This window comes from Nipponia nippon, unplaced genomic scaffold (genome assembly GCF_047370975.1).
Source record: "Nipponia nippon isolate SJK-2023a ecotype South Korea unplaced genomic scaffold, ASM4737097v1 scaffold_1, whole genome shotgun sequence".
Classification (NCBI taxonomy): Eukaryota; Metazoa; Chordata; class Aves; order Pelecaniformes; family Threskiornithidae; genus Nipponia; species Nipponia nippon.
The window spans coordinates 157307170-157333348 of record NW_028262290.1 but is presented as its reverse complement, the minus strand read 5'-3'; the positions used below and the strand labels follow the sequence as shown (position 1 = coordinate 157333348).

Sequence of the window (26179 nt, the reverse complement as noted above, 5' to 3'; positions counted from 1 at the left end):
TATTTTACTCTGCAGGGAATAAATTTGGTTTGTGTTTGTGACAGGTTCCTTTTTCACAATGGATTTTGTTGCTTGTTTTAAATGAACGTAAGAGTGTAACTTAGTGTGAGACTGAGCTAATATTGTACCAGTAGTATTGTGAAAAATGACTGTGCAATGTGCAATGTTGTTTTTTTTTTAAACGGAACATGCATTTGCGGTAATTCACTGTGAGCCAGATACTACTGGCCTTCCCCCTGCCCTTAGCAGCTCAGTGAGCTAGCTGAGTAAATACCTCCAAAAGCACTTCCACACCAGCACAAGGCAGATTTTCACTTCAGTAATTAACTATCATCTTCCTAAAGGCTTGAAGCCTTCGCAGTGAGTGCCCAACAACCCACATCAGGAACATTAACTGGATAAACTAAAAGAAAACAAGAGAAGATGCAAGCTGAATTATATTTTGCCCCCAAGGAGAGAAGCGGTTTCTGAAGTTTAGGGTCATATCCTTTGCGACCCTTTCTCTCCCCGCAGGCACCAATGCAGGATGCACGCTGGCACTTAACAGCTGGTGCTCCTGATTAGCAGGTCTCAAGGGGTTAAAGTGTTTGCCCTTAGATAGTTGCATAAATGGAGTATCCAGCATGTCATAAAAACATGGGTAAAACTTGAATCCCCTTTCCTCCTGCAGTAAATAAGGAGCTAGCCAAATTCTGCTGCAATAGGCTCCATGAGGTGACCAGCAGCAGCTCGCAATATTTAAAATCATCATGAATTGCCTAATGTTAGTTTTATGACTACAATAATGAAATCTTCCCTTTCTTCTTCTCCCCCTAAACATGGCAGGGGACCCATTTCGATAAACACAAGAAACATGAGAAACATTCTGTGGAGGATAATCCCTTCCACATGGCAGCAGCATTCCTGTCACTGTGATGGTACAGGAATATGACAGACAAAGTTTGTTGAGAGGGGTAACATCTTTTAATATGTCAGCTAGGAAGAAAAAACGAAGGCATATCATTAAAAAGTGGTTTCCAGGTTCAGCAAACTACAGAGCTTGTGCACCTGAAAATGTGCTGTGTTTTTTTTTCTCAGTTATAAGAACAATCAGCATTTGTTACATAAATGTATGAAAATTTTTGCTTAATTAGGGCAAGCTTTGAGATTTTTTTTACATAATAGGCTTGAACATACTTGCACTGAAAGCAAAGTCAAAAGTTCCATTTTATTCATTACTAATGAAAAGTGCAGAGTAGATTCTGGGAGACTGATAGAATTTTATATTAAAGGACTGTATTAAAAGGAATATTTTAGATTCTAGATGCTCTGAATTTTCTGTGTATTTATAAAAATAAAATGATCCTTAAATACTTCATCAAAGCAGTTATTTGTGGGGGGTTTCTTTTTAAATAACTGAAACTGAAGAGTTTTCTTTGTGATGTTTCACAAATACATATTATTCATAAATATTAAATTAAAAAGGATTTTTCTAGCTGGGAACAACTTTCAGATCTACTGGCATATATCCTCAAAAAGATACGATTATAACTCTGCAGAACGGCTATAAATTTGTTACTGTGAGTCCTAAAGGATGTCTTGGTCATTAGGTTGTTATGTTTAGATACATTTGAATTCTCTTCCAGACTGAGGGTCTAACCTCCTGCACCACTTTGGTTAAATCGTTAAATTCACCCTTTTTTTTCACACCATCATTTATAAAGCAAACCATCTTTTTTCTACCTAATAAGTTGTTATGAAGGCAAATCCATTTATGATTATAAGGTACTTGGACGCTAGAGAGGTGAGGACCTAGATGGATACTCTACTTTTTTTCCAGTACTCTTTGCACCTTTCTCAGCCCTCTTTCTGTTCCCCTTGACCATAAAGCGATCACAAAGCTGAATATATGATGCAGGATTCATGGTGAATGGTGGAAATGTGGGCTTATTAGCACTGTCATTATTTCTTCTTAAGATGATGATGACAATCTGTGTGGGAACAAACATTTATCCCAACAGAAAAAAATGGAGTACTAAGGGGAATACAGAAATGACCCATCAAGTGCCTTTCTTTTTGCAGCAGTAAGTATTCAGTTTCATTCTAGTCAGATATTACCTGCTTAATGCATCTTTTTATATTTATTATATTGTATAGATTTTGAATTAGGCCTTGAAGGGCAAAGGGACTTGTTAGGTCAGATTAAAAACTGGCTTGTTAAAATCTCAAAGGAAGAGGCCCTAAGACAGTTCTTTCCACTGCTCTTGCTAGAAGCTGAAAAATGATCCAATTAATATTTGCAAGATGCTGCTGATCGGCAGCCTTTTAGCCTCAGAGTCACGCATGGCGCGGTATTTGCAAGCAGCTGGGAGCACCGTGGAATATTATGAAATAGCAAAAATACACGTGAGAAAGAAAATAAGGGCAAAGATACAGTGTCAGCAAGGACAATCAGATGTCTCATCACAGCAAGTCTGTGTTTAGGAAAGAATACAAGTGGTTTTTGTGTTTGGGTGATGACTGCAGGACTCATGCCTAAAAGTGATGCTTCATGGTCAAAGCAAACTCATGCACAGCGGCTTTCTGCTGCCTTTCTTCCCACTCTGTGTGAGGACTCTGACAAATAGGCTTTCTTGGGTTTAGTACAACATTTTCTGGCCCTCTTCTGCATTCAGCTTTGCCTTAGCAAGGAGGCAGACAATGAACTCTGGAGACCCAAGGGCAGAAACCTCCTGAAGAAGGACAGACTAACTAGATTCAGGTCTGCCAGGAGCCTAATACAGAAAAAGGACCCATCTATACTGCTGGCTGTGATAGTGTATAGAAACAGAAGTGGGCTCTCTCGGGAGTTAGCAGGGTAAATCAGCACTCATGGACTATTACACTGTCATAGCTATGCTGTTTCCAGTGCCCAAGCTAGCTGGACGTAGCACAGATATGCTATAGATTTGCAACGCTCCTAATGCCCTAGATGCCTCCAGCTTCCCACTGACAGCTTCTAAAGGACAGCTCACGTAGCTGCTCCAGCGAGTGTTTGCCCCATTGAGTACTTAATGTTGCAGCGAAACATTTAATCACACCATATGAGGGGCAAACTCAATCTGGTTAAAGAAGAAAGGTCATAACTAGGAGTGTAACACCACTTCTTCACTGACCATTAGTTTTAATGGCATACCAGTAGTATTTACTAACTAGCTTAGTCTCAAAGGCCCAGCTTCATCTCATCTACTCCAGCCATCCTTGAAGTTCGAATTGGAGTTAGTCATCTCCTCTCCCAATGGCTAAGAGAGAGAGGGGAAGCTCTGATGGGCAATTCATTTGCCTGAGAATTATCCTCCAGAGGTGGAGGTGTGTATCATTCTCTGTTGGTGATTGAGGAGATCTGGACAACTAGGTTAAGCGAGATGCTTAATGCTAGGTGCTTTATATGGCTAAAGTTAGCTGGAATGAACCTGAGTTGAAAAAACTTGAGTTTCTGCACGGCAGTTTTGGGCTCCTGAATGCTAGAATCTACCAAATCTAATGGTGTTTGAGATCTGTGTTTTGTCTCTGTTGCCTTCCCCTCTTCCCTCATCCCCCAGCTTGGTAATTTTGATGGAAATGGCAAAAGAAAAAGCAACATGGAACCACAATGAAAAGATAAACCAGTTGCAGTATAGTGTAGGGAAGGCCATGGAAGTGAAAAACACATTGTAAGAGTAACTACTGTTTGTATAGTGCTCTGCTGCAAAGAAACAAGAGTATTTTCTTCCTTCAACTTGCATTGTCTGAGTGCCCATTAAATAAAAACACTTGTAAATATTAGAGTTAAAAAAGGGAGCTGAACAACAGCTAGAAACTACAAAAATAAAAGCAATTTTCGTTTGTAGTTATCCAGATGTCTGCTGCTGTAGCTGCTGGAGTTCTGCTATTGGCCAGGAGGATCATTTGATGCTTTTCATGGAAAGAGAAAAGCGTCAGCAGAAACCTAGTGAGGGACACACTTTTAAAGATAACAAAAAAGAGAAATGTATTCAGGCTGGCATTTTCATTAAAAGCTTATTCTTTCTCTGAGATGAACAAAATCTGTGTGCATGCGTGTATGTAGTTAGGAATGGACCCAACATATACCTGAATCTGAACTGTCTGTAATTTTAGACAAAATACATAAGGGCTTCTATACACCTAAAAATGACCCAAATTAAAATTTTGCTACCTTTATTAAAAAAAAAAAACCAACAAAAAACCCAACAAAACAACCACAATGAAAAAACCCAACCGGCAAAGCAAGCATATAAATGGAAGAGGGAGTACTTAAAGTAATAAAAGTGAAGTAATGAAAATTATTGTGACAGTCATACACACACAGAGTATAAATTACGTAATGTGTTATTGTCTACACATTTTATATTAATACTTGAAAACTACATGTTATAAATGTATAAATGTAAGTGATATGGCTTTGTCAGTACACAATCCAAAGGAACGTGATACTGAAGATGGAAAGTGTAGGAACAGCCTAATATTTTAAAAACTGCTACAGGAAAATAATGCTTCTAAGCTTTCACTGATTTCAACAGTCTTGCAGAGCTAGAAATTCAGTACTGACATGTCAGCTTTTAAGCTAATATCCTTTGTCAATGCAGAAAAAACATGCAGAAACCACTCACTGTAACTGAATGCAAATGGATGCTAATTTGAGGCCCAATCCTTCCTCACTTCCACTGTGCATGAGAATATGTCACATCATACTCTATACTATGTAGGAATTGTTTCTCTTTTACATCTAGATTTCCCCCAGCCTCCCCAGAAGTTAAAAGGAAAAGGAATATGCTTAAATTACTACATGCAAGAAATAGAAGTTAATGGGTTGCATTCCATATAGGGTAAGATAGCCCATAATCACCTATGGTCACTCTAGAAAATACCAGTGCACACATCTAAATTTAACTTACACATGCACATACACGCGCGCGCGCACACACACACACACACGCAAAGGGTAATGACAGCAAGAACTGTGGATGTGCTGCTACTGCCTACATATAGGTGTTCCCCAGTATCAGCTCCCATAGAGTTCTACACAATTTGCTTCTTTTAGTACCTCTTCCAGAAACTGCTGGTGAGTTACCTGAACGGCAGCTCATCTCCACATGCTGAATCAAACATGAACAAAGTTAAGATGCTGATTGCAAAAATGACATTGCTGAAAACACACCTCAGTTGGCCCCAAAATATCTTGGAGTCCCCTTTGGAAAAATGTGGATTTTCTTTACAGGGGACACAGAAGTAGCTCACCCACATGAATCTATTAAATTGTAAGAACTACATTTTACATTACTTTCATTTTACTTTGCCCATAGGTGGCAATACTTTCACAAGACAGTATGTGGAGTGACCTGAATACAAGATGCAACTATTATGGATTCATTCTTTAGCGAAGTTTATCCTTAAAAGTGACTAAACTGGTCCAGCTATAGAAGTTGTGGAATAATTACACTTTAGTTAGGTAATATACATTGTACCCTTTACAGCCAGAAGACTACCATCTGGTCAATTAAACACTTCTCTTCAAATCCTTCTATGGACTGCTGCATGAGATTAGCTACAAAAAAAGTAGTTCTTCACTCTGTATATAACTCCTTTTCCAAACATTTGCCCAGCTGCTTCTCAAACCGATAGCACAGTACTTCTATGACCAGCTTTTCCACTCTTCCATATTCTAACCTACCCATTGTGTGAAAAAATGCCGCCCAAATTCCTTATCTGCTTGTCTCCTCCTTAGTTTCAGTCAATGACCTCTTGTTTTCAAATTAGTCACTATCTCAAGCTGCTTACTGACATCAATACATTCCTTTCAGGGTCTTCAAACGCTCTATGGGGACCCCCCTTCGTGCTCCCTTTCCCAAGGAATAGCCCATGTCTGATCAGTCTTTCTTCACAATTCTTTTGCCCCAAACCTTGAATAATTAGGATTGCTTTCTACCACACTTTCCTAGTCCCAATTCTTTTCCAATAAAATCCCCGGAACAGCAAATAACTCAAGAAATATGACTCTTTTAGAGTAATCCCTGACCACTACACTATACAAAAAAGAAAAAAAGCCAAAGAAATTACATCAATAACTTGTTTGCTTTTTGTTTGAAATCTCTATATGCCATATAGGAAGCCATCTAAAAATGCCGTCCATACAACATACACAAGGAAACATCAACCAACACCACCTTCCCCATCCATGGTCACTAATTCATTTCACAACAGAAGCTTGTAGAACGTGCTACTTTTTTATCGTCATTTAATGAACTATTAATCGATGACTCTATAGTGTCAATAATGTGTCAAAAGCTTTAAAGCTTTATACGTCAAAATGTGTTTTGCAAAGGAAATAAATACTGTTTTAAACAGCCTGGTCTAAATAGCAAGAGTTCCCTGAGCATCACAGGCTGGACCGTAAAAACCTGTCCTATACATTCCCTATACACTTTTGCGTGTAGCTGGGGGCCCAGCTCTCTTTGTGATTAATTATCTGCTGGGAAAGGCTGCAAGAATGAGCACTATTTGCCTAATTGTGCTTCCAGTGTAACTCATTACATAAAAGTTACAACACATAATGCAGCTTATTTCAAAAACCAGCCTTATATGATATGTTTACATGGACACTAAGAACTTCCTTCAGAAATTGAACTAGCAACATTTCAGCTTTACATGGTTAGCATTATTGCTGCTGAGAACTGAGGCAGTCTTGTGGACAGTACAATAGTACACAAAGCAAAATCTAAGGTTTTGGCTTTACCAGCCTACATTTTTTATCTTTTTCCTAATAATCTATCTAACCCAAATCTCAAAGACCAGAAATGTGATCGATTCAAACTTAGAACATGAAAACAATTACATTTTTGAGTCCTGAATTTTTCTGCCGTATATTTTTCTCCAGAACACCACCTATTTCTCTTCCCACTTCTTGCCCTCTTACCATTGAATACCACTTTTAAAAAAAGTAATCTCTCTTTTAGACTATATATTCTCTCAACCACTATATGACATGTAGTATGTTAAGTTTTATTTTCATGGGAGAAGCTGGATCCTGGGTTGAAGAAATATTCCCTTGTTCACCAAGAGCATGTCAGAAATAGCCTGCTCTAGACTTGTATCAGCACAACCGAACAATAGAATTTTCTCAGACTTTGCATAAGGACTCAAAAATAAGCAGATTGAATCCATTTTAACACGAATATGGGCAAGCATTTTCTTTCATAAAATCCTTTCAGAGAGGAGCTAACCCCACAACTTCATTATGATTGTTAAATCCACACAGCAGATAAGCAAAACCTCAGCAAGGGTTCAGATTAGCCAAAATCATTTGATCACGATGAGTCAGAAGGCGAATTAAGGAATCTTTTGTTTTGCCTTAAAATGTCACGGTATAAACTGCATCTGCTCAGGAGCTGACTCACAAGACCCTCAGACAATAGGGTAGTGGGGGCAAGGAAAGGACTTGGGGAGATAACCTCCGCTGCCAGCCCAGGCCAGAGCGTGTGTGCTCATCAATTATAATCCAAGCTTTTGAATGTGAGAGAATAAACTGTTGGTTCGGCTTTGCTAAATCAAATCTTTTTGCAGGGTTTTAGAATTCGGAAATCAATACTTTAAAAGGATTTTAAAATTCATATTTGCCTTCCCTTTGACTCATCTCGTTCCAGCTAGTTCAAACACAAGAAAATGGATGGTCAGCAAACCCCAAGCAGCTGCTGCCTGGATTAATATCTAAAAATCAAACTATTATCTACACTATCCAAGCCTCTCAGTTCAGAAAAATGGAAGTGGGAAGACTCATAATCTGATTTTTTTTATTTTTCATGCCAGAAACACTCAATAAAAATGTCTTGCAATATATCAAACTTTTAGTCACGACAATAAGCCTGCAGGAAAGAAAAAAAATGAAAAAATTTTCAACTTTTCTCTAGATCACACAAAAAGAAAAAAACCTGATCAGCTCAGAGTTACTGTGAGCTTGGGGTGAGAAAGGAATATCAAGCAGACTGATCTAAATCAGTTTATCGTCCCTAGTAACAAAGGATAAAACTTGTAAATACATGAAGAACGTTGAAATTCTTAGCAGAAATCAGCCTCAGAAAAACAGTCTCTGTCAAAAATCCAGCAAGCATTGTTACCTACAAAAACAATCCATTATCATTTTCTGTATTTATTTAAATCATGGAAGCGCACATGGATTTGAAATGAATCACTTCTCAACTTCTCACTCACTAAAGCTTGTCCTAAGCTGTCTGTCGGGGAAATGAGAGGTGACTTGGTAACTGTCTTAAAATTGTAACACCCATGTAAAAATAGTATCATAGTTAAATAGTTATCATAGTTAAATCATGTGAAATAGTATTTAAATGTGTTACTGTAAGGCCAGATTCAACACTGTCTTGTTTTTTTGTTATTACTTTGATGGGTATAGGATCAGGGTCTTGTAACTGCTCTGCATATGAATCTAACAAGAAAAATAATTATAGTAATAAACTACACGATAAATAGCAGCGCTAAGTTACTGGAACAACTAAATAAAAGGATACACTTGCATTTAAAACTTTTTGCTGACATGACAGAGGAATGATAGCACTGAATAGACACTGTTGTTCTCTGACTGTTCCAGTATCTAATCAGATTATTTAATGTGGCTGTTTGGAGTGAATGCACAGATGCAGTCATTACATTTACTGCACAGAGGACAGTGAAATTCATTAAAATCCCAACTCAACAGGAAATCCTTCCTGATGCCGCGCAGAGCCGGAGGGAGTCCCGCAGGCCGGCGCCGCGTGGCTCCCAACGGCAGCTGGGGGCCGGGAAGGTGTTTGCTGAGCGAGGGCTCCTGTGAGCCCCGTGCGAGCCCTTGCGTGCCCTCCCGCCGGCTCAACCCCCCCCCCCCCAGGTACATCAAGGGGGCATTTCTACCCTCGGCACTGACTTCTACCATTCTTCAAGTGCACTGAAATAGGGTGCTTTGCCTTTTGTTTTTATATTTCATTCCTGCTTTCTCAAATTGTTTGGGGCAGTCAGACGGACGTGGCGGGTGTCAAGCACAAAACTCTCCCCAACTTGGTTTCTTTTCCTCTGCTTTAGGCTTTAGGAACAGGTCCCTTGCTGGTGGTTTTCAGCATCTGAAATAATACGAGGGATGGCAACAGGCAAGATAGCAGAAGATATGAATTTATAATGTGTTTAATAGACTAAGTATTAGCACTAATTCAATGAGCAGTAGAAGAAATTGTAAATGACAAAGGCATTTACAGTTAACTGTCTAAGAGAATGCAGGGAAGTAAATCATTACATGAAAAAGGAGCTCCTTTTCTCAACCTACCCTATTAAAAGCCCCACTAAAGAGCCAAGGCTTTCTACTTTCCCACTGCCGAAACTAAGTACTCCTCTATTTACTTTGATTTAAAAATGCATTATTGTCTACTTTCTAATAAACCAGACAGTGGAACAAGAAACTCAAATTATTCTAAGTTTATTCTTAAAAGTCCGTTTTTTTTGTGGTTTTTTTTTTTTTGAAAGACTGAAGGCCTTAATCCTTAAAAGCCTTTTTGAAAGAAATGTTACTAGATGCTGGCCTTGCAGCTGGGCCCAGATTGAAAGTGCACTTACATTTTTATGTTTAGCGCTGAAGGACTCTGAAGTTAGCCCTCGCACTCCACATAAAAGCTTTGGAAAGGGCATTCTTTGCCACTCGTGCAATTCATTCTCTAAGAAAAGGAAATGGAAAGAAAGATTTCATGTCCAGGGCTTCAGGCCTTTGATCATTTGATGAACATTGGATCCTCAACCTGGGCCTCCAGCTTCTCAGGCCAGACAAAGAGGGCCCCGGCCGCACAGGCTGGGCCTCGGTTCCCGCCCGAACAAAACCTTTGGCGGCCGCACAGTGTGACAGCCTGGGAAAGGCCCACCTCAGCAGGGCTGAGATGCCCGCTCTGCCCTTTGATCTTTCATTTAAACCCCAGCCAAAGCACCAGGTCAGGGGATTTCGCGTCGCACACCCCCACGGGCAAAGGGGAGCAGGTCAAGAACAAAATGGGGGTGACCGATCTCCAAAAAGCCCTGTGACGCCTTTCTCTGGCCAGTTTCACATGACTTGTCTGGCATTGTGAAGCGCTAAGCCCACACTTAAAATGGAATTTGACATTACATGGTACAATGGAGTCAATAAATGGCATTCTTCAGTGCTTTTACAACAAAGTCAACCCTCCCTTAAGTGACTGAAAGCCCCAAGCTAGAAAATACTTCTCATTTACTTCTTTATGCGAGTAAATTGTATATACTTTAAATCTAGTTTTCATTATGGCTTCTCATTGCTGATGACTGAAATGAGCTTTACAAATACCTAACAAAGGTCTACATTAATTTTACGACATACCATTGCTTCTATTTTTAAAGACCAGGTTGTCACGTGGCACGTAACAAGCACTGGAAAAATCTCCATATTCCTTCACAGAGAGAAAACCTATTTTCCAATGAGCATGAAAAACTAATCTCATCCCACTGAAAAAATTATTTTCAGTACAGTGCTAAGGAGAAGGCAAACACACAACTGCTTTTAACATCAGCAGCAAGTTTCACAGGATGCTCGTGGGCAGAAAATTAAGTCCATGTTTGACAAGACATGTTAACAGTCAGAATACAGAGAGGAAAAAATGCTAAACTCTTCTTTCTAAAGGGACAGGATGCCACTATGTCTCATAGGACTGGGATACGCAGGATGGAATAGATGACTGCAAAACATGCAGAATATTTTTAAACTACATGCAAAAATATGTCTATGTTAGAAGATTTTAAACAACTGTAAAGTGATTAGAACTCAAAGAACTAAATATTGTTTCTCTATATAAATTAATATATGTTTTCACAATTAATCCTTTTTCTTTAAATACACACATGTGCATAATGCCAGATCAAGGTAGCTTAAGTACTCAGCTTAAGAAAGGCAAATAACTATTTTTTGTTTATTTTCAACCTCTCAAGATTTCTTTTCCTCTTAAAATGCAGTTCTATGAAACTGTGATACACACATGGCCAAAGGCATGAGGAAGGGGTACAATACATAAATAAAGTTGCCTATGATGCCCTTTTAACATACGGCCAGGTTTACATGCCCACTTTTACCCTCCTTCCTTTTGAAGACAGTATCAGTATTAAAAATTTGGTTTAGTTCTAACATAAAAAGATTATTTCAGTGTATCTCAAGTACTTCCCACCATGAACCATTTACCAATCAATAAAAAGTAGAGGAATGGTCCCAATCTCTAGAGAATCTATAGACTTCATTTTAAACAAACAACAGTATATATTTATGTTGATAGATGATTTCCCACTTCCTAAAATTACATCTCACAGATAAGGAGACAAAGGAACAGAAAAGTTAAATAAATTTTTCAGTATTAAACAGACAGTGGCAGAGCTGGGAACAAAGCATTAGCTGATTTATTTTCAGTCCTCTGTCCTGTTCACTACAGTCTTTTTCCTCCTATGCGACAAATTTGTGCAGCACATGCGGCATGTCTGCTACCAGCTCTTCTAGGCGCTTTGGTGGCAATGGACAGCTACAAAAAGAAAAGTAATCACGTTTGACCCTCGTGGCTGGGTAGGTGACAGGGGACTGGGCAACGGTCACAAACCCGCCCAGGACCTAACTCGTGTAACCACTAAATAAGAATTGTACAGCCCTATGGTATCTTATTCTAAAATCTGTAATAACTATTTTAAATGAAAAAGTTAAAAATGCAAATACTTCTCAAAAACACAAAACCCACCTGCTCATTCACAAAGCATTTGTGTTGGGGTTTGTTGTTTGAAATCGCTATGAAAATAAAACTTAAGAACGTTCAGGACAGAGTACAATTTGCCTCTAATTTATTCTCAGATTTGCTGTGAATATTGCTCCCCGCGTTGTCATGGCAACACAAGCACATCTCTCAGTACCGAGGAAGTAACAAGCCTTTCGATTCTCACCTTTGGCCATTTTATTGAGAACCATGTCAATTAGAATGTAGGTTCCACTTCTTCCCGCACCATCGCTGCCAACAGAAAGGGAAAAAGAAAAAAAAAAAGCCTATCAATGTGCATCTAGACTCAACATGAAGATACCTGCCCTTAATGTTATACTGTTACACGTGGGGGGAGAGGACACAATGAGGGGCTAAAGTAGGGTACTGAGAGAGAAGAGAAAGCTTGCACTGAATTAACACAGCCCTTCGTGGAAAATTAACGATGAGCCTGAATGAATAACGGGGCTTTGTTTTGATTTTTTAAGCCGAGTTGTCTCTATGCAATAAAAGCATTTTAAACAACAGTGGAAAATTCAGTAACCCTAAAACAGGATACCATTTCTGTTCAAAAAGTGTGCATATAATGAGCTTATAGTCACTTGCATATGAGATCAAGAACCACAGAATAAACTAGACCAGAACATTATCCTGAATGGTCCCAAAATGTCATGGATTGCATCCGAACACAGCGGTCAGAGGGAATGCATGCAGAGACCTGTCTGAGAACCGGAATATTTGATTCCTGAGGGATTGCAGTCTTTCTTCACTATGCGTCATGAGTGATTTGTTTTTTCTTTTTACCTTTTCCTTTAATTCTTCCTTAGTTGCAATGACCAGAAAAAATATTGTCATGTAATTCCTAAGAAACAGCTTTAACTTTTGTGTATCATCAGCCCTTCCTCAGAGACGTGAGACCAAGCCCTGGGAGGGGGAAAGCTCCCTAATCTGAATGCAGCTTGTGTCCCTTTCAGAGAGCAACATGTAATTGCCAGCGTGATGCTCTTTTAGAGCTGCTGTTAGCAAACATAATTAAGACTTTAAGTAAAAGCTTTTTTTCTTTCCGTCCCCAAAATTTTTACAAAGGTGCATGTGTGACCAATTAGACTGGTATGTAGTTTTATTAATTAAGCCATTATTTTTATTGATAGCTCAATTTGTGTACAAGAACTAATGAAAGGAAAAATAATAGAACAGCGTGAAGCGCGTTATTACATTCTGTTTACAGGCAGTCTATGAAACTTAATTTTTGTTAAGTCTCTGTAGACAGAGGTTTTTTTCTTTCAGTAACTAGATCACTGCTTAGAGAAAAGGAGGTAATGGTAATAATTTTTTTTTCTATGCCTATGAAGGGAACAAAGGCACAATCTTATTAGTTAAGCTGAATAATGAGAGGCAAGGCAGCGATCAGGCCCAATAAAAACAAAAACTACTCCGTGGATGGTAGACATTTCCATCCATCACAGTAAGGAAAGAGCAAGAAACTTGAAGGCTCTTCATTCTGCATCAAATGTTTCTTTTCTCAGGCTTCCTGAAGGCAATGCAAACAAGCCTGCTCCAGAGCATTCGCCTCTGCAGCGAACCTCTTCGCATCCAGTGGAAGGTGACTCTGCTGAGCCAGAGGTGAGAAACATGTCCCCTCCGTCCTCACTCCCACCCAAAGTGGAGCGCCACATGTCAAACAACCTGCCTCTTAGCAGGGCTGGTTTTCTGTCTTTCTTATCGACAAGAATACCATCGATAAATGAGTTCAGCATTCTCCTTATAACACAGAACCTCCAATGGCAAAGCCAAACATTAATGTTATTATGGTAAAGTTTTCCGTTGACCTGCCCTGTGCATCTATCAGACTGTCAGGCCTAAAGATAATCTGTGCTTAAAGGATTACTCAGTCTCTAGGTAGGTTTCCACTCCCTGACATTGCTCTCTTCTTACCATGATCACTGAAAGCAAGCAAAGAAGAAATAAAACATAATTGAATGTTAATAAAATAAAGAAGACTAAATTGGGAGGGAATGCAAGGAACCACTATCATTTTCAAGGAGATTTATGAAACTGAAGTGCTATTTATATTGGAAAGGGTGGCCATACATTGTTAAGTCATGACACAACATCTACGAAATCATAGGAAAGGACAGTTTTATTATGTAAACTGATCCTAAGTATTAATTAGCATTAAAAAACAGTTGAATTATATTTAATACCTTCAGCCTACCTCACTATCTGTTTAGTGATTTATCTAAATTTGCCCATTTTATTTATATCTATATTAAATTCTCACACATACAAATCTCTCTAAAGCTATTTTAGAAATTGTACTTGCCTGCAATGAACAACTACTGGACAAGAGCGACCCCTGTAGCACTTGTTTACTTTTCTGAAATAAAACAGACACAAAAAATTAATTAAGCATATTACATACTGTTTCTTTAGCCAACTGTCAAAAAAAAGCAATAAGAAAAAAGCAAATGTTGCAGCCTTTAAAGAAACAGTCAGGTTGATAATTTCCTAATATAACAAGCAATTGTTACATACATAATCTTGTTTAAAGTTTGCTTCTGCTTTGCTGCTGTAGAAATCCCAGACAACATCCCATTATTACTGTTGGCTAGGCAAAATAAATAATCTCTTTTTCTCAAATGTCTTATGTCTTAGCTCCAAAACTAAGATTATCTTGAGATGCTTTAATTTTAAAGCCAACTTTGAGTTCATGAGCGTGCTCAAAGAAATATTGCGGGGCATCAAACTGAATCCAAAATTAAAAATGGCTATTCCAGTATACTTTGTACAATGTGTGCTGATTTGAAAAACCAGTCCTCCCCAGCAAGGCAAATACCAAATCTCCTGAAAAGCTTCTCACAAAATTTTAAAATGTAATCTCTTGTGGTAAAAATAACTAAAACCATCAGTAAGCTTTACTGCTTTGGTTCTAGTGCAGAAGTCTTATATATTTAATATTTAATATTTACACATTATTGTCTTCCACAGCTTCCTTGTTAAACATTGTCAGTGGCAAGAGAATATACGTGAAGTCAATCAATAAAAGTACAGCTATAGAACAGGTCTGCTGATATGTAAACTCAATGAAGGAATTAACTAGTGCTGAAGCAAAGCCAGAATAGAGCCCACAAAAAATAAGAATAGAGCCCACAAAATTGGTTTAAATCTATTTAAATTGCTTCACAAAAACCAAAATCCCAAACCTCCTCTTCTGCTCTAGGATATATTTTGCATGTCAAGTATGTTACAGGCCCAAAAAACCATAAAATATGCACACATATGTTAACAAGGCAAGCTGAATAAAGGCTAAAATGGGAAAGCATTGCTTCAAGAAATTAAAACCTTTCATTCAAGTTCCTTGATGAGATGTCTGAGTTTACTGGAGCTAGAAGGTCTCCTATAGAACCATGTTACAGGGCAGCTTCCAAGGGGTACCCAGACCCTCTAATGAGCCCCACCTCAGTGCAAGTGTTACATAGGATCCTGACTGCTAAACTGAAGTGAGCTGCTGAAATTTGGCAACTGTGGTACGATGTTATGAATTTTAAAGCATAACTAACCTACTGAATCATTTAGTTCTTGGCTGTTCATCTATTCACTAACATCTGTGCTGTGAAAACATGCATATATCTTTAAACATTGCTTACAGTATAGCCTGAAGATGCCTAAACTTCTAAATTTGACAGGGAGTCAGGATACCTGGAACTCAACCCAAACAGGCTACGGAGATGTTGGTGATGTCCCATGAAACTGTGTTTTCACATTCTGCTTTTTATTATTTAAGATTCTAATCGAACTTGATAACAATATTAAGTTTGTGTAATGATTCCCTTTAAACACTAGAATTCAGGAATTTTTCTCAATTCTTACTCTTTTGCTTACTGATGTAAATCATACTTGCAGAGGCATTCTGTCTCTGTACTCCTTGGATGTAAGTAATTAATGCAGCAGAACTATGAAATAAGTGGTAACTCATTGAGAAGCAACTGACTTTAGAAGTTAAATGGATCATTTATATGTCCATAAATGCATATATACGCAGGTACTGCCATGCAAAACTTCAATGACTTAAGCTGCAGTAGAGTTTTCACATGAATGTAACATTCAGTTCTTGATGGTCATATCTAAGGATCAACTCCTTCTATAGAACATAAAGCCTGATATTTATTTTTTGTATTGTACAGTAAATTATATTTGAAATGTCTGTAACAACATCTGACACAGTCGGTCTGCATTCCCCTACGTGCAGCTGGTCATCCTCCCCCCGTCCCCCATCATGTGCATTAGTAAAGAGTCATTTCTGCATTTAAAGTATTTCATAAAAGCTAGTAACTACAGAGGGGTGTTTACCATTCCTTTTTCTGCTTGTGTGGCTCCTTTGTTCCTTGTATGGCACCACTAACGTGATATTTGCGTGTTGTGACTAGCCATCTACCAAAGCCCTAATATAGTATCAATGACAGACTTGATCTAAACCTATCAGTAAATCAGACCTCCCAGTAAATCAGACAGCCAGAGACACATGTTAGGGAAAGACACCTTATGTTTGTCGGTTTTATTGAAGGCGTTTCAAACATTTTCATTATCACACATTTCAGAAAACACATTAAAACAAAGGCTTTCAATCCAGCTGGTTCATAGCTTTGTCTATATATAGTTTATGAAAATATTTAGAAGTGCAGCAACATCTCATTTCATTCTTAGTTCTGGCTAATGTGAGTGAGCTGAAAATTCATCAGTAAGCAAAGTTCTTGAATGTTGAAGAAAATATATATTATATATATATACACATATACAGGAAGAATTAACTTAGAAAGAATGATTAGTAATACAAACCAACCCTTGGCTCATTGAGTGAAAAAGAAATCATCATGCAAACCATCAGCAAGCAAAGGTCAGAGGTCGTTAGAGGCTCAGAAAAGGGGTTTCCCACATTGTCCCTGCAGCAGAGTCACAGTTTCCAATGATCACTTTTGTGACTATGCAACTGGGCTCATATTACTAGCTGCAACATCACAAAAATGACACTGGCAACCGCTAATTAGCTGGCAAAATAAGAATTTGTCCATTTTTAAAGTGAGCAGTGTTAGTAAATGCCATTGCACACAGCGAGAAGTGATAGCATAATAGATATATATTTTAAGCAAAGCCCTCACATGTGATGCTAATTATCTTTTAGCTTAGCAGTCCCTCTTTAAAGTGTAAATGTGCTCCCTCTGGGCTCAAGAAATATTTAATTACACATATCAGTGCATGACTAACAAGCTAGTCCAGAGCAATAATGATTGGTCTATTGTTCAAAATGAAATTAGGACTCCAGAAGCATTTAAAACTGACCAGTGGTTTCTGTAGTAGCCTCACCTCTCAGGGACTGTCTTTTGCACAGATTTTTAAAATATGTAGAATAATCTCTTTTTGGCAATTTATACCTACATTATGAAAGTATGATAGATTATTCTGCAAAGTTTAATGTATCTGCTAAATGCAAAATCATCTAAAATACTGTCTGATACATAGTAAGAGAAATGTAAGCTTTCAGTTTTCAAAGAGACTTGCAAAATTTACTTCAATAAAAATTTTAAGGTCCATATTTCCACAGACTCTGGGCAAGGTAATTTTGGGAATCCAATTTTTCTTGGTGATGAATTATAAAAAATAGAGGGTTGGTTATGTATATGCTTAATTTCATATATGTATGTGAATATATAAATATACACACATATCCATATATATATATATACAAACACACTGAATGCACATAAAAACATAGATTAAACGAAATGAGAGCAGCCCCTTCCTAGCACTACCCTACTATGAGTATGGTAGCGCTGTCAGACGTTTATTCTGGGGGCTTTATGACTCAGCTGTCGTAATCCAGTGGAGTTTGTACTTTAAATAGGAAGCTTCAGGTGCAAAACATGTATTGTATAAATGAATTTCAAATACATTATTTTAGCAATAGTGCATTAAGTTTTTTATTATTTAAAAACCAGCAACATCAGATGACCAAGAAAACTGAGATTCATAGACCAGCTATTGTGCATGCCAAAATTCCTTTTCAGGCGGAATTTTACTATGCATTCAGTATTATGAGTTCATTGTATAATATCTGCACGTAGCAAATGATTACAGTACCCTACACTGGACTGTGAATACATATTAAATGAACACTTGGAATTCAATTAAATCTTAACAGGTTCATTCCCATACTGGCTTTAAATACAAAGAATCGCAGCTCCACTACTCTGCTCATCGTTATAATTTTTCTTTTTCAAAGTATTGCACAACACTTCTTCAACATGGCTATTTAACCCTTACACAATGTCACTCTAAGCAGTGCTTTCTTGGTGATGTGAACTGCGACTTATTATAGATCTAATCCTGCAGTTCACGTAGGGACCTCAATTCTTACTGAAGCAAGTTGGAGTTGAGGTGCTCCGAACTTCAGACGTCCTGGCTGCCCAGGCTCATTTATAGTCTAGTTACAATTGCTAGCAGATTTCCCACTAACTTCAAAAAGGGCAAAATCGGACACTGCGTTGGCTCCGTGCTGCAGCCTCACACGACTTAATGGGACCAATTCAGAATTTTCACTACAGAAATTCACTACAGGCAACTTCCACAGTCCCACAAGCAAAGGGAAATCAACCTATAAAAATCACATTAAAGTTTGAACCCAGAGAAGAAAACCTTGAAAATTCAATTACAATTTCAACTCTGTCCTATGGCCATGCTTCCTTCCTCCACTATTGCCTTTGCGTTGCGACTCTGTAGCGTATCTTTCCATTCTTACCTAGCCATAGTTCCTAGTGACTCAGCACAGCTGTACTGCGTTACTTGACCTGCACCGTGTGTGATGACTCTCCGCTTTGAAAAGCCTTGCAATACGTACAAGAATACTGATGGATAAAAGGTGGCATTTAGCCTTAAATTTTTAAGGGTAAAATTTTGCCAACAGACAACTGTGCAACCAGCTCCCATTGGATGTAAGCCAGCTTCTCCCCTCAGGTGCAGATGCGTAACTGACTGGCATCAGTCAGAGCTCCCAGCACTTATTGAAAGAAAGAAGTTTGGACCTTTTGAGCACTGAGCCCCTTATAATCACTTCGGGGGGTTGTAGGTAATATTGTAGTACAGAGAGGGAAACACGCGATCCCATCGGCCGCTTGCGGATAGAGAACCAACTCCCCAAACCTCCCGGAGATTCTTTTCATTACTCATAAGCGCATCGCTGTGGATTAGCTGATACAGGCTAACACCTACACATGATGCACTGGGCACGGTTTGCAATCAAATGAAGATTATTTTGCTCCAGTATTTATCATGCATGGCTTTAATTTTCAAATTAAAATTTAGATAGACACAGCAAACATTAGAGAAGGTGGAAAGGACTTTCACAGGTTTTGCCTCTGTATATTTGTATTTTAAAGCCACATTGACTTTCTTTAGAATTCCAGAGGGTATGCTTTGTCAACATTTTCATCTGCTTTCTCAAATTTCCACCTTCCTGCAGCCAAAGAAAGTCGAGAGTCCTCACTGTTTGATCCTTACGAGCAAACGCTCCCATGGGAATGCCGTTATTGCCATATGACTCCATCGTGATTATTTTTTTTCTCAAGCGTGCTCATACTACATAATTTATTTGTGACATTCCTGCAATAAGTATCATAGAGGAGCCACACAAAAAGCCTGGAAGTTGCAGAATGGATAAATACTTGGAAAACAAAGAAATACAGAAGCACTGAAGAGCTGTACAAAGGGAGGAAAGGGATCGATCTCTAAATGGGAAATGAGTATGTCTTAAAACCAGGCAACATCTATGTGGGAGACAACACTGAAAATCAACCTACTGCAGATTTTTGTGTTAGTTTAGCATTGTGGCTTCACAGGCTGAGGAACTCCCTTTCAAATCAGAAATATTTAAAGGACCATTAAAAAGACTATTTTAGTTCCTCAGGTCTGTATTGTCTTAAATGAGCTGTCTAATTTGTGCTTTACCTGCGGAAATCCAGAAGTGATCTTGTGGAAGCAGGAACCCTCTGATCGTTCCAGCTGAGGAAGTGGAACTGCGTCACCGTGCGGGTCTCGTTCGTCTGCAGGTTCTTCAGGTAGAAGCTCCTCACGAGGAAATCCTCGCACCAGATGTGCTCAGAGACAAGGTTTACCTACACCCCGCAGGAAGGAACAAACAGAGATCAGCAATTTTGGTTGCAAGCCACATCTTCAGGATTGCAGGTGTAAGATGTCTGGGATGAAGGAATTGCATGAAAGTTTTATTTTTATTAGCAAACTGGCCAGTGCTGGGGAAACATTTTTTTTTTGATTTAGCAATCAGTGTAGTTGTCAGGGAGGGGTTAGCTGCCACTGCTATTTTATTGAAAACAAAAAAAAAAATCTTGAGAGTTTTAATGCAAAAGGAAAAATCACTACCTTGAAACTTTATATTGTTATGTGAATACCAAAGACACTGCCTGAAAATATGTTAAGATTGCCAGTCGCTTTCTACTTGGAAATGCCTACAATGCATTGCCCAGGCCACTCTCAGAAGTCTTAAAAATCTCAGAGTTGAATTCATGTGAGAAGTGAAAAGTCCATTTCTTCTGCTATGTAGAAAAACAAGCATAAAAAATGCAGCTGATTTGCAGGGTTCATCATTTCAGAAAAAAAGTTTCTTCACATTTTGGTTTAAATAACTGTATTTCTTCACATTTTCCTGTTCTTGGTATTTGGCACTGTGGTATTATTTTCTTCCTCTACTCAGCTGGACAACTGGAAAAATCTGACATCCATTATTAATGTTACATTGCACCAAAACTAGTGATACGATATTTTGGGCTAGAAATGTAAAGCAGAAAATAAAAATATATATTTATTGTTGTGACTGAGGCAAGAGGTAAAAATAGGTAGCATTAATTACTAAAGCTATATAGAGGCTTTTCTGTAAAGATATATATATATGGTTTTCCTAAGGCAGAATTCACTAGTTCTAAAGATACTATTTTCCGATAAAATATAAATACACGGTTTCAACCACTTGCAAAACCGTTTGAAAAACAAAATTGTTGTCCTTTTTTCACTGTAACACTTGGCTTATTATTTACTGGATTTTATTCAGCAGAAACTACCTTGCTATTAAACCTGTGCTTGAATTTTTCACAAATCTAAAACTACTTGAAGGCACACGAAGAGTATTTAAGAGCCCTCAGCTCGACCTTCAGGTTAGATCGGCTTAAACACCATTTTGCCCCGTAGGAAATCAACCCGTACACTTACTGTCACGTTTACAACCAGATATTTTGTTTAGGTACCTCATAGATGTGGTAGAGGTTTGACCCTTCGTCTGGCCAATAGTGGTAGCACTGTTTGACTCCGTTTTCCGCGAGGGGTGTCAGCATGACAATAACGACACAGCCGTTCTCCCAGACCATCTGCAGACAAAGAAAGACACCGTGGCCACATTGTGACTGCCTAATTACTGCGTGACATGTATAATTACCGCACTCAGACACACAATCAAAATTTATTCCATTCACAGGAAATTTATTTCATTTTCATTAGACACTTTTACTCTGCAGCTGCTTTCAAATCCCTGAATAAACTGGCACCATATTTTGCAGGCGTCCATGAAATATTAAAGAATTTCCAGCGATTTCAATTCGGGTCTTCCACAAAATCTCTCCTCGCTCCTGGTACTGTGTTCAGCTGCTTTTCTGGCAAACTTTTAGACCCGCAAAGGGAACACTGAACGATGCTTGCAGAACACACAAGTATTTGCATTTTGATATTTAATACTTAGACAGCATGGACCTACTGAAGTCGCAGGTACTGAAACCTGTTTGTGTCCTCAGCCCTATTTCTTTTTACAGTTCACCATGTAGCAAAAGCTACTAAACTGCCGCATTGCTGAAACAATCATAAAAGTTGCATCTGAACAACAGTAATGAGGAAAAGGCAGGAAAAACTCAAACCAAATCTGTTCTTCCAGAAACATCTCAGATGGAGAAATCATGTCTGCAAAAGCACATTTATAAAAGATTTGTTGCAAACGTGCATTACTTTCTTTTTCTTCTTCCTTCTTTTCCTCCTTCTTTTTTTCTTTCTTTCCTTCCATGTTTCCTTTTTTATTTTCTTTCTTAATTTTTCTTTTTTTTCCTTTTCCCTTTTCTTTTCTTTTTTCTTTTTCCTTTTAATTTTCTTTCCTTATTTTTATCGCATCCATCGTCTCCTTCCCCCACCCTTCTCTCTGTCTTTTCCCCTTTTACTTTCCTTTTTTTTTCCTGGAGTTAGAAGGAAAGTCCAACTCCTGCTGCAGACTGTGCACTCACAGAGCACAGGTACAGCAGGAACAGAGGAAAACTGTATCTTCACTACCAGCATGATTGCTTAATAATTTAGACCAGCTACAGAGTAGGATACAGGAATCCAGCACATCCTCAACTGAAGGATTTGTGGATGTCTCCCACAAACAGCATAACAAGCAGAGATGCTCTGGTCTGGCGTATCTCTGTTCCAAACACAGCCCATGGCTGAACAAAAAGACTCCTATGAATTAATACCAAGCAGCATAATCACTAAAAACTGTTATTATTATGCTGTACATTGATGTTATATTTGCATACAACTTTCATTGTCTTTTTGCTAGCATATAAAATTACTGAATGAAGAGTAAACTGCTCTTTTTGTGAAGGGTTATGTTTATTTCACAGAAATATTTATAAGCAACTGTATTGACATGTAAATTTTGTAAACAAAAAAGGCCTTTGTCTAAACTGTGCAAAGATGAGATGATACATTCAATTCAAGGATTATTTTTTTTTAATTACATATCAAATAAAAAGGTTTCCCATTCATGGATAATGATGTTGTCTTCTCTTTTAAGAATAGCTTGCATATAGAGAAACAAATAACATTTTTCTTCTTTTTTTTTCATTTTGCAACATAATTAAAACAGCTTTTAAAACCAGCTTAGAATTATTTAGAGAAATGAATCTATGGTTTGCACAGAATAGGGTTATTTATAATTTTGAACAGAAGTGGGGAAAAAAATTACAGCTGAAAGTAACGAATAAAAATAATCCTTCTTATCTTCTTTTTTTCCCCCTTAAAAAGATTTTTTAATTAAAAATACCTGTAATCCATTCACCCTCCTGTTAAAAACTCACAATGCCACAAAACCAGCAAAAACACTTGAAGTTGATAGATAATTTATGTTATAGACAGATGTAGATTTATCATTTGTATCTTTTTTGTACTGCATTTGTTTTAGGCCACAGCTGGGAACCTGCTTTGTATGTAAGGAAGATGATATAGATTTCATTCATTCTAATGTAGTTTCACCTTTTTTAGTCAGCGATCAGACTAAGATAAGAATTCAAAACATGTATCTTACTTTAAAACTAGCCCCACTAAATCAGTACTTTCATCACATAACGATTTAATGTGCCTCTAGAAGGTATAGAAGCTCATTGAAGCCATTACGAAAATGAGGAGAAACACAGTTTTTATGAGTGTAATAAAAATACAATGATCTAGACCATAAACTAATCATCTAGCACTCTGCTCGTGCCACCCAAGTGTAACATTATAAAAGCCCCCTCGTTTAGAGAGGAATCCTTACAGTTTGGCAACCCTGTTCATTGGTTCAAAGATACAGCATTTCATTAGAGAGGGGCTGTCTGCATCTCTGAAGATTTCATTAAGCATAAATCCAAATGAAAGTTAATTTAAACAAACAATTTCAAAGTTACTCTGGGGTATAATATTTCTTTTAGGTCATTGTGTGAAAATGTAGAAGTCAAATCTACTAAATCAAGAAGGCAATACAATCTAGTGCCGTCATCCCTGTTACAAGCAATTGTCACTGCATCTCCTGTGCTCGCCATTGAGATGGGATTTTCACTAAGACTCACAGCCTGTGACTGGACGACTACAGCATTTTCTTTGTTTCCTTGATAACTTAAATATTAGGCCATCAGGCTGTTATCTGGATTTCTTTCCAAATAATGCAGAAGCGGGATGACTCAAAGGCAGTTCACAGAGTTTTATACTGTTGCCTGTGCACTGCCCCATCTTTAACTTGGTGATGGGTTTTTCAGAAGCCACATCTCCAAACACCTAACACTTTGCTGTGCTCAGAGTGTCCAGACATGGCCATGTGCTAGAAAGTGGCCCCAAGGAGTGTGTCTTCGCAATTAATGAAGAAACAGGGAGCACAAACCTGGTCTGCACAATCCCAGTACAGCCATTGGAGAAGTGCCTCTGGTTACCAAAGAGACATTTCAGCTGGGGTTGGAGAATAAAGGAGGAGGTTCAGTTGCAAATTCACAGTAACTCACATAATTCTGAACTTTGTATGCTTTCACAATAGAAAGTAAGTCAATGCATGTGATAAAAGAATAAAAAGAATATAAGGTTCTCAGGGCAGAGCTTTTTCTTTTTAGGTAGAGCCCAGTAAAATTAAGCCTTAGACTTTAGTAAAAACTATATGTAAAAATATTTATATATATGTATATATTTAATATAACAAATATAATATATAAAATGAAACTTATTTAGATCACTTAGCACAGGCAGTTTCATGTTTGTAATTTATGGTAATACTTCTAGGAGAAGAAGAAATGTTGAATGGAGTCTTCTGAATGGAAGTGATAAAGTCTGAGTTACATATAGGAGCTCACTACAGAGCTCTGCAATGCATGCTTTGCTGAAAGGGGAAGACAGTATATAATTTTGTGTGACATGTCTACCTTCAGCCTAGAGAGTAACATGTTAATGATCTTTAATGAGGTTCTGCTGTATGCATCATTCTCAAAACATTTCTTAGACAAGAATAACACCATCCCTCTCCATTTATTGCAAATTAAAGGCTGAGTCCCGCAACCCAAAGATGAACAGTGCGTTTGACATCTGCAGGATTCCCTGTTGATGAAATCCACCATGTGTAGAGACCTCATGCTGTGGTTATCTAGCATGCCAGTCCCATACAAAGGACTTCCGCATTGGGATGAATTATACTTAGTATGAATTACTTGCAAAGGAGCACAGAATTGGTTTTTCAAGTAAGGAAAAAAGTAAAGTCACAAATAGGAGAATCAGTGCCACAACACTGCCACAAATCCAATAAAACACCAGTTTTTGAAAGCTTGTATTTTAAAATTCCCTTGTTTATTAGCTTGTAAATAAAACAGTTAATATGAATCCCTTTGCTTTTTGCAAACACTTCATCATTGCTATGCTTCTTTCTATAATCAATGATCTGCCCCAAATCCCTTTTTCAGTCATTTTCTTCCTTAGTTCAGTGATGGGGAAATGACAAGACATGTGCTCCGACCAGACACTCTTCTCTTGACGGGGACTGGTGGAGAAGTTTCTAAAATGTGATGACTTAAACATAGAAAATAGATGGGATAATCAGTTAAGTCCAGCCTGTTCACTAAAAATAACAGGCTAATCACATCAGCTGCTTTCTGGGAGAGATCTCCAGTAAACTAAAGAATTCACCTTTTCAGTCTTTTAGGCTTCCCAGATAGTTGGTAAATGCAACTATTTGGAAACGCATACAAACAAGCAAACAAAACCCAAACAATTTCTAATGATAATCAAAACTCAACATGAAAAAACACAACTCCTAAAACAACAACAAAGCAAGGTACTAACCCTTGCTGGATCAGAAAATATTCACCCCATTACATATCTTGAAAGTCATTAACTCAGCTGTGACTTCTTTCAAGTTCTCCACTGGAAACAGGAAACACTGTATGAATGGAGACAGTCAGAAATGGTATTTTCTGGAATAGTTTAAAACCAAAACCCAATGTTTTAATGGGTTAAAAAAAAAAGCAGGAGCTTTTAACTGAAAAAAAAAAAATTGCAGGGAAATTCAGATTTTTGTTATCAACTAGAACTTCACAATGTATGCCAGTCAAAAAGCAACCTTTTTTGCAAAACCTTTTGGTTGAAAATGACTTAGCATTTTGATATGAAATGGGCCAAATCTGGGAGTCAGAGCTGCCATTTACAAAGTCATAGCTGTGCCAGACAGCTAAGCAAATCTGTACGTTGAAAAATTAATGATCAACAACCTATGTTTAATTAAAAAATTATCTGACTCTTGCAGTTGAAAAGATGACTTCAGAGAGGACCATAAATACGTGGCTGTCAGAGTGGCTCCGTGTGTTATGTCCCTGCTGTTGCAGCAGCACTTGTTTGGAAGTCAATGGGAAAGGCAAACTCAGGATGACTATATGTGTTGCAATAACTTCTGCTTTTTCAGAGAGACATAAACTGCTCTTATTCTTCTCAGTAGACTCCTAACTCAAGCCTTATTATTAAATAATTTAAATATGAGCACTACTTAGTATTGCAGTGCTGACAATATCACGTTAAAGAGGGAGAGTCCA

General features: G+C 38.0%; 1 protein-coding gene across 1 annotated transcript in view; it reads right to left on the bottom strand.

Moving 5' to 3' along the window:
- Window positions 1–26179, bottom strand: part of PTPRN2 (protein tyrosine phosphatase receptor type N2) — a 670971-nt gene that overhangs the window by 14641 nt on the left and 630151 nt on the right. The window contains exons 18-21 of the mRNA XM_087729958.1: window positions 21089–21208; window positions 19779–19945; window positions 14104–14157; window positions 11968–12032 (exon numbers count right to left, since the gene is read on the bottom strand). Coding sequence (XP_087586084.1) covers window positions 11968–12032; window positions 14104–14157; window positions 19779–19945; window positions 21089–21208 — 406 coding nt within the window. The remainder of the gene's footprint in view (window positions 1–11967; window positions 12033–14103; window positions 14158–19778; window positions 19946–21088; window positions 21209–26179) is intronic.